The 9,340-nt window shown below is 41.5% G+C and overlaps 2 protein-coding genes across 2 annotated transcripts; one reads left to right on the forward strand and one right to left on the reverse strand.

Moving 5' to 3' along the window:
• The first annotated feature begins 585 nt into the window (after positions 1–585).
• Positions 586–3,928, forward strand: LOC134875001 (gap junction alpha-9 protein-like). Its single transcript, XM_063899372.1, has 2 exons — positions 586–701; positions 1,530–3,928. Exon 2 carries the CDS (start codon positions 1,548–1,550, stop codon positions 3,045–3,047), a length of 1,500 nt encoding a protein of 499 aa, XP_063755442.1. The 5' UTR covers positions 586–701; positions 1,530–1,547; the 3' UTR covers positions 3,048–3,928.
• Positions 3,929–6,058: 2,130 nt separating this feature from the next.
• Positions 6,059–9,304, reverse strand: LOC134874483 (c-Myc-binding protein-like). The gene is made up of 5 exons (XM_063898509.1): positions 9,069–9,304; positions 8,728–8,800; positions 7,927–7,975; positions 6,424–6,553; positions 6,059–6,332 (listed from the first exon to the last, which is right to left on the reverse strand). Exons 1-5 carry the CDS (start codon positions 9,081–9,083, stop codon positions 6,288–6,290), a joined length of 312 nt encoding a protein of 103 aa, XP_063754579.1. The 5' UTR covers positions 9,084–9,304; the 3' UTR covers positions 6,059–6,287.
• Positions 9,305–9,340: the final 36 nt, after the last annotated feature.

Below are 9,340 nucleotides of genomic sequence, written 5' to 3' on the forward strand. Positions count from 1 at the left end.
GGTTAGGTATCCTGCCCAAGGAGACATCCACATGTTGATTGCAGGTTGCGATCAAACCCCAACAGTAGGAAAAAAAAAACTGTTCACCTTCTAAAACTGCAAATCTGTGGATCACCTGAGTTATCAGGTTAGGATTTCTGAGTCATTTCAATTGAGTTTTCAAATGTATTCTTTGGACAAAGCTCCATCTAGTTTACTTATATTAGAAAGAAAAGCAGAAGGACATCTTTGTTGACCTATTAAACAATAATTGATTCTGCTTTAGCATTTAACCAATCTTACAACATAACGCTTCAGATGCATCTCTTTTATGGATTAGTATCCACCTGCAGAGGAAGATTCCCATCCCTGTTCATCCTTACTGTCCCATCTGCATTCAAAGTAGTTCAGGGTCCTTTAGGTGCAGCCAGAAGTCACAAACTGCTGCAGTTCACCCCTAATGACTTGCAGGAACTGGCAGGCACTCCATTCATTCTGCTGCGAGGGAAATGGCAGCAGGGCATCACAACAGTATCGATTGAAATGTCTCTGACAGGCTATAAACTGGCAGCGAGAGCCGGCAGGGATCATTAGCTTTTGACCAGTGGAGGCTGTCATGCTGTTTTTACGATCCAGAAAATAGAAGATGTGCTCGTAGGATAGTGTTCAACAGCATCAGCAGCAAAGACCTCTATTGTTACATTTCACATTCAAAATGATAGGTGAGTAAACTCAGTTTATCATAATATCTTCATTAAGATCCTGTTAAATGTTGTTCCATGCTTCACTTGGTTGGGAAGAACACTTAAATTATTGAATTTAAAATGGTATGTAAAAAGTACATAAGTATCTTTAACTATTGTAAAAACACTCACTATGGAGTAAGTATTGTATAAGTATGTATGGTTTGTCTTAACTACTATACATACTGTCATTTGTAATTGGATTAAAAGCATATATCATTTTCTATCAGAGAACCCAGACAATTTGTTTTTGTAACTTTAACATGTATCTCTTGGTTTGAATTTTATGGAGACATATAAAGGCTATTCTACGGTAACAGGTGGTAATTATTATCACTTTCATATGCTAAGAAATTAAAATCATAACTGTATGATAGAGTTGATCCAACCTTGCAAAATTGAAGTAATCTGCTTCTTTGTTTTGTTTAATCATTTGTAAATTACGGATTTTACAATCCCAGAGACTATTTATAGTGCTTTTATCTCCTAAAATTGAGTCTTTACTACATTACACCCTTGACCCGGCTGTGTAACATGTTTGTTTGTTTGTTTGTTTGTTTGTTTTTTGTATGAGAATGGCCTTTATATGTTGCCGTATATCACAATTAACACAAAAAGTTTTTTTGTTCTTAATAGGAAGGGTATATTTATTGTTTCCCCTTTAGTTTTAAGTTTGTTAGTCCATGTTGTGTTTATGTAAAATAAATTACTTTGAATTTTTTCAATTTCCTTTAAACAAAATAGCCATACCATTATCGGCCACAAAAACTCCAGTATCTATTGGGAATTTATTTGTTTTGGTTACAGAACTGCTAATGTAAAAGAATGGGAGACTGGAACTTCCTCGGGGGGATTTTGGAGGAGGTGCACATCCACTCCACCATGGTCGGCAAGATCTGGCTGACCATCCTCTTCATATTCCGGATGTTGGTGCTCGGTGTGGCGGCGGAGGACGTTTGGAACGACGAGCAGTCGGACTTCATCTGCAACACGGACCAACCCGGCTGTCGAAACGTCTGCTACGACCAGGCCTTCCCCATCTCCCTCATCCGCTACTGGGTGCTGCAGGTCATCTTTGTGTCCTCGCCCTCCCTGGTGTACATGGGCCACGCCATCTACCAGCTGCGAGCTCTGGAGAAGGAGCGCCACTGCAAGAAGGTGGCTCTCCGTCGGGAGCTGGAGGCGGTGGACGTGGAGCTGGTGGAGGTGCGGAGGAGGATTGAGAAGGAGATGAAGCAGCTGGAGCAGGGGAAGCTCAACAAAGCTCCGCTGAGAGGCTCTCTGCTGTGCACCTACTTGGTCCACATCATGACCCGTTCCGTGGTGGAGGTCAGCTTCATGGTGGTGCAGTACTTTCTGTACGGACACCGCCTGAAGCCTCTGTTCAAGTGTGAGAGGGAGCCATGTCCAAATGTGGTGGACTGCTTTGTGTCCAGGCCCACTGAGAAAACTGTGTTCATGATTTTCATGCAGAGTATCGCCTGCATCTCCCTCTTCCTCAGCATTCTGGAGATCATGCACCTGGGATTCAAGAAGCTGAAGAAGGGCATCCTGTCGTACTACCCTCATCTGAAAGACGACATGGACGATTATTACGTCGACAAGTCAAAGAAGAACTCAGTCGTGCACCAGGTTTGCATTGGCACGTCTGCGGGTCGTAAGAGTACCATTCCAACGGCACCATGCGGATACACGTTGCTGTTGGAGAAGCAGGGCAATGGACCTACCTACCCTCTCCTGAATGCCTCTTCTGCCTTTATTCCAATAAAAGGGGACCCTGGTGCAAAGCCGGACGGCCACAAGGAAGGAAAGGAGGGCGTGCCGAGCCCTACGGAGCAGAATAGCAATTCCAACAACACGAGCAGCGAGACGCGTTCCCCTCCTGCAGATAAACAGGAAGAGCCAGAGGAACCCAACCACGGGGACATGGAGTGTGCCAGCTCTGAGTACCCCACCCTCCCCGTAGCAGACACTTCCTCCTGCACAGCCCTGTCAGGCATCGTGAGGAAGTCTCGGAGGGTCAGTCCACCGTGGAACTGCTCCACTCTGGTGGAGGGGAATGGCTCGGACAGTGACTCCTACCACGGGAACAACAGCAGCGTGAAGCTCCGCAGCAGCTGCGTGGGACCCCGAGCCAGGATGCTCTCCAAATCAGACATTAAGAGGCCGAGCAGGTCTCAAAGCCCGGACTCTGCGGGGGAGCTCAGCTCAGTATCCCGACACAGCAGGGAGAGTAACAGTCCCCCCGCCTCCTCTCCAAACCGTAGAGTATCAGCGGCCAGCAGTGGCAGCAGCAGAAGAGCTCCAACTGATCTGCAGATATAAACAGTTTGCGCCGACATGACGACACAAACTATCAATAAGTCACGTGTGGATGCAAGTTGTTTGATCACTATATTCCTGCAGTTTTCACAGAAGTTCTTTGAGCGCACAAGATTGTTGTTTTTTGCCACTAGGGATCTCTCGCTCAAAAACTAGTTTGGTTGTGAAGTATCGCAGGGTTCATGGGAGTTGATTTCTTCTCCAACATTGCAATCATTGCAGTGAGCTCCTCACGAATAGGATTTGGCTATTTTTCCTTGTTCTGGAGGTGTTCAAGGGAAGCCCAATTATCCACAGAGCTTTCCTGTTGTTCAGAACAAACGGACCCAATGAGAAAAAACCATACTAATAAACAGTCTCATGTAAAAATCTTTATTTGTAGTTTCTATAGTTATGTTTGATGCAGTGGCGGTTGTAGACTCATTTTATTGGTGGGGGGAGGCATGATGAGGCCAATAATTTCATGAGAGGAGCACATTTAATGCAAAAAAGGGATTACGACACCATTGCAGATGTGGAAAAGGACGTAACCTTGGAAAAAAATACGGATTTCTCTAGGATTCAAAATGACTGAAAGCATGGGTGATCTTTTAAGTAAACTACCAAACATTGTAATGTGGGAATGTTATGTATACACCTCTGAGAGACATTAAACAAGTGCAAGAAAAAAAGCCTTTTTTGCCAATTTAGGAGATTGCAATTACTAAACCAATGAAAAGCCTTTACATTTTGGGTCAGATTACAATGGAATATTATGTTTTGTTACTTCAACATGTCTGTTATAGAATAGAATAGAATTACTTTATTGATCCCAATTTGGGAAATGTTTATGTTGCAGCAGCATAAAAACAAGGCAATATAGTTACAATACAAAATGTATATACAGTGGGGCAAAAAAGTATTTAGTCAGCCACCAATTGTGCAAGTTCTCCCATTTAAAAAGATGAAAGAGGCCTGTAATTTTTATCATAGGTATACCTCAACTATGAGAGACAGAATGAGAAAATAAATCCAGAAATCACATTGTAGGATTTTTAAAGAATTTATGCTCAGATTATTGTGGAAAATAAGTATTTGGTCAATAACAAAAGTTCATCTCAATACTTTGTTATATACCCTTTGTTGGCAATGACAGAGGTCAAACGTTTTCTGTAAGTCTTCACAAGGTTTCCACACACTGTTGCTGGTATTTTGGCCCATTCCTCCATGCAGATCTCCTCTAAAGCAGTGATGTTTTGGGGCTGTCGCTGGGCAACACAGACTTTCAACTCCCTCCAAAGATTTTCTATGGGGTTGAGATCTGGAGACTGGCTAGGCCACTCCAGGACCTTGAAATGCTTCTTATGAAGCCACTCCTTCGTTGCCCTGGCGGTGGGTTTGGGATCATTGTCATGCTGAAAGACCCAGCCACGCTTCATCTTCAGTGCCCTTGCTGATGGAAGGAGGTTTTCACTCAAAATCTCACGATACATGGCCCCATTCATTCTTTCCTTTACACGGATCAGTCGTCCTGGTCCCTTTGCAGAAAAACAGCCCCAAAGCATGATGTTTCCACCCCCATGCTTCACAGTAGGTATGGTGTTCTTTGGATGCAACTCTGCATTCTTTCTCCTCCAAACACGACGAGTTGAGTTTTTACCAAAAAGTTCTATTTTGGTTTCATCTGACCATATGACATTCTCCCAATCCTCTTCTGGATCATCCAAATGCCCTCTAGCAAACTTCAGACGGGCCTGGACATGTACTGGCTTAAGCAGGGGGACACGTCTGGAACTGCAGGATGTAAGTCCCTGGCGGCGTAGTATGTTACTGATGGTAGCCTCTGTTACTTTGGTCCCAGCTCTCTGCAGGTCATTCACTAGGTCCCCCCGTGTGGTTCTGGGATTTTTGCTCACCGTTCTTGTGATCATTTTGACCCCACAGGGTGAGATCTTGCGTGGAGCCCCAGATCGAGGGAGATTAGCAGTGGTCTTATATGTCTTCCATTTTCTAATAATTGCTCCCACAGTTGATTTCTTCACACCAAGCTGCTTACCTATTGCAGATTCAGTTTTCCCAGCCTGGTGCAGGTCTACAATTTTGTCTCTGGTCTCCTTTGACAGCTCTTTGGTCTTGGCCATAGTGGAGTTTGGAGTATGACTGTTTGAGGTTGTGGACAGGTGTCTTTTATACTGATAACGAGTTCAAAAAGGTGCCATTACTACAGGTAACGAGTGGAGGACAGAGGAGCCTCTTAAAGAAGAAGTTACAGGTCTGTGAGAGCCAGAAATCTTGCTTGTTTGTAGGTGACCAAATACTTATTTTACCGAGGAATTTACCAATTAATTCATTAAAAATCCTACAATGTGATTTCCTGGATTGTTTCCCCCATTCTGTCTCTCATAGTTGAAGTGTACCTATGATGAAAATTACAGGCATCTCTCATCTTTTTAAATGGGAGAACTTGCACAATTAGTGGCTGACTAAATACTTTTTTGCCCCACTGTATATATATATACAGTTTTGACAAGGAATGTACAGAAAATACTAACAAAATAGAAAAAAAGTGTGAGAGGTGTGGAATATTATTAGAGGTATCACAGAGATATGTTACAGAGATATCAAATGAAAACGTAATGATTTGATTGCACGCAGCAGCTCTGTCTGAATGATTAGAGGGCAGTGGAAAACTGAAGCACAAATCTATAATGTTGTTTCAGGTCACAATGTGCCGTTACGCAACAGGATACTTTTAAATCGGTGATGCTGTCTGATTGAATTAAATTCAGGCATGTTCCTTTCTGACAGTAAGAACATTAAACAAAATGTCTCAATGAAGGGCTGAATATATTTGCGTAAAAAATGTTAAAAAAGCGCTTTTAATGTGCTGTCATTTATCAGACTTTAATTTCCCTCCAGACATAAACTGCAACCTCTGAATTATATATCTTTTTTTATGATCGCTTTTACCTCGCAAAGCATTCTGTGATCAATTAGCATATTTGAAAAAATGAAATGGCATTCCCAAAACAAAATTCTTTTTTATTTTGTATTTATTTCAGATTGATGGTCGGTGAGATAAGCAGAATCCTTTGTTTAGAAATAGGGGTACAGTACGAATTCAATGGAATGACTTTTATATGACAAACAACAGTAGTGCTTTTATGTTCAGGGTTCATCCATTATTATTTAATAAACATTTACACATTCTTCAAAAAAATGCTTAACGTTTTGTTCTTTTTGTACATGACAAATCCCCTCCAGCTACTCTACTGCTCTCTCTTCTGGCGATGGTTCGTACTGCATCAGCTGGAAAATGAGATTAAGGCAGGGGTTAGAGTAAACTAAGCCGCAGGCAGCTCTGTTTCTTTTTTGATTTAGACTTTTACTTGCATCTCACCCTGTTCCTCAGCTCTTTGTTTTCCCCCATGAGAAGGTTGCATTTCTGTTGAAGGTCAGCCAGCTCCGTGCGCAGAGTTTCAACGTCCGCCGGCTCCGGACTGGCCGCACCGAGGTGAAGCTTTATGAAGCTGTGCAGCTGGTTAAGGTCAACATGCGCTCTCTAAAGCCAGTCTATGTGAAGAAAAATTATGCAGAAATTACTGCAAGTAAATAAAGTGCATTAAACCAAAGCATGGTGTGAAACTGCAGCCTAGCTGGGTTCAATAACCTAGCAGTGGTTTCACACTTTGGTCTCCTATACATAAAACAATCATAGATAGAATCGGAGGATGAAACCCTCTTTATTGTCACATACATGCACACAGCAGAGCATACACAGTGAAATTGGTCCTCTGCATTTAACCCATCCTAGTGCTAGGAGCAGTGGGCAGCTATTGTGCAGCGCCCGGGGAGCAATGGGGAGGGGGGATTGGAGGTGTCCGGTGCCTTGCTCAAGGGCACCACAGCAGGGCCTAGGAGGTGAACTGGGACCTCTCCAAGTAGCAGTCCACTTTCCATATTTCATGTCTGTTTGGGGTCTGTAGGGGCTTGGACTCCCAGTCCAAGCCCCTACTGACTGAGCCACTGCTGTGCTGGACAATCAAAGGTTAATCTGATTCCTAATGACAAAACAGTTTTTTCCAGAGGAGAAAAAAGTGCAATTCTAAAGTAAATTAGAGATTTTTATACCAGCTGAATGGCTGTTTATCTCTTTAGCTGTATTGACAGTTTTAACAGAGGGGCCAATACTGGGCTTTATAACTGCTGGCTGATATCCTCCACAGTAGTTGTCCATGTTATCTCCAGTCAGTGTAACACCATAGACAAGGCTTGTCTAAAAAATATTTAATCCCACAGTAACGTCACTCAATGTTTAAGGATTGAGTGATGTGTCTTGACACTTAGTAAGTCCAGATAGAAATGCTCTTCTTAGGAAATGTATGCTCTCAAAAAGATCTCCCATTGCATTTACTGAACATGGGGGAAATTTGCCTGATGAACGCAAACATATGCATCGCAACATTTGTGTACAATAGGGACCAAATATCTCAGCTTTACATGAAAGGAACATGATTTATATGTTGGGTATTTTTTTGCCAATACATGCTATGTTCAATGTACCACGTCCATAGGTGAAGATATTGAAATGCTATGTATCTGCTAACACTCTTTTCTCATAAAAAACAGCCCTTTTGTATTGGGGTTGGAAAGAGTAATCAATTATGATACACCAACACTTGTTTTTGTAACCAGTGGTCCACAGTTTCTTTTTGTCGTTCAGTCAGTCCTTTTGAACCACAGTTTTAACCCTAGGAGGCTAGAATTAGGCACGGGAGTCAAGTGGTTGTGAGGTTGTGTGTGAATGGGTGGATGCAAGCGCATCTGAGGGTCACTGCTAGTGCAATTTTGCGCTTGTAAACCCAAATGGTTTTGTAAAGCTGTACACATGAGAAAAGGATACTCCAGTGCATTGTCAGGTTTGTCGGTCTCTTCATAAAGTGCCACTAATACTGCAAAAAGAGAAACAAAACGGTGATGAAGCAGCATAAAAGAGATATTATGTAACCAAATGGATAGGTTTAACATCATGCACTGAATGCAAATGTTAATTATATTTTAAAATAGAATTAACAATGAAACTACCACAAATGAGACCACACTACAACTTTACAAAGAATAAAAAATAGTCACTACTGACTTTTGCCTTCCTTTGAGAATGACTTCCACATCCACACATGAAACTTTTTTGTAGAACATAGGCACTAAACAAACAACTCTGTTTAAACAAAAAAAAGTTATAAAAACTTCAGAATTATAAGTAGCCTATATACCTACTTTATATAACTTATATAGCCTTTATTAATGTAGCACTAGCATGGTAAAATACCTTACAGTTTATCTAAAATGCTTACATAATTCAGAATCCAACTGCATCAGCACTTATTTCAAATCAAAACTTGGTCCTAAACATTATTTTCATGAAACCTGAAAATCTGTGTTTTGGTTGTAAAAATGCACCTCTTTTCAAACAGTTTTGAAATTTCCCATGCAGGAGGTCAGAAGTGGTCAGGCATGAGATGTATCTCATAGATACATCTCATCAAGACAATCCAAAGAATAAAACTCCTTTATGTTTATTTGAAACGATTGTGCACCAGGAAAAAAAAACCTGAAGGTCATCCCCTCACGGTGAAAGATTTTATAACCATCCATTTCTCCTTTAAATTCTAAAATACTGTATCTGAATAGCTGTTATACCCACCGCTTGTTATAGTGTCAAGGACTCCAGATTTTTCAAGATATCTTCTAAACTGTTCTCGCTTCGATTCCGGGCCCTGAAACACAACATTAATAATTGACTATAACAAACTCTTTGAATAACTAAAGGTTAACATGACACGTCTGACTCGTTTATCCAGTAGGAAAACAATTGTGGATAAATAACTTTTGGGATAAATAACTTTCAGACTCCGCTGGTGGTGGTAAATGCACTGCCCTCACCCTGCTAGCTAGTTAGCACACTCTTCCCACGAGCAACTACAGCATTTATTTACCGAGAAATATCAAATACCAGCTAAAGAAAGAAAGAAACCGATTGCTTACTCTGTAGTGGGCCATGGGTGCGAGGATGGCTGTGTATTTTACAAATGCCTAAAAATTGGTGACTGGGTGGTGAATAAACTCTGAGCAGCTGTATGTTTGTGAGTTTACAACACACAGGAGGTGGATTCGTTGCCATAACAACACAACAAACGGCTGCCGAAAACACATATTTCCTTGATTTGTTTTATTTAATACACTTTTTGGGAAGAAATTCAACCGACCACCAGTTAAAATACGTTTAAATATTATTTTCTTATTTAATCAATTTTACA

This window comes from Eleginops maclovinus, chromosome 13, assembly GCF_036324505.1.
Source record: "Eleginops maclovinus isolate JMC-PN-2008 ecotype Puerto Natales chromosome 13, JC_Emac_rtc_rv5, whole genome shotgun sequence".
In the NCBI taxonomy this organism is placed as follows: Eukaryota; Metazoa; Chordata; class Actinopteri; order Perciformes; family Eleginopidae; genus Eleginops; species Eleginops maclovinus.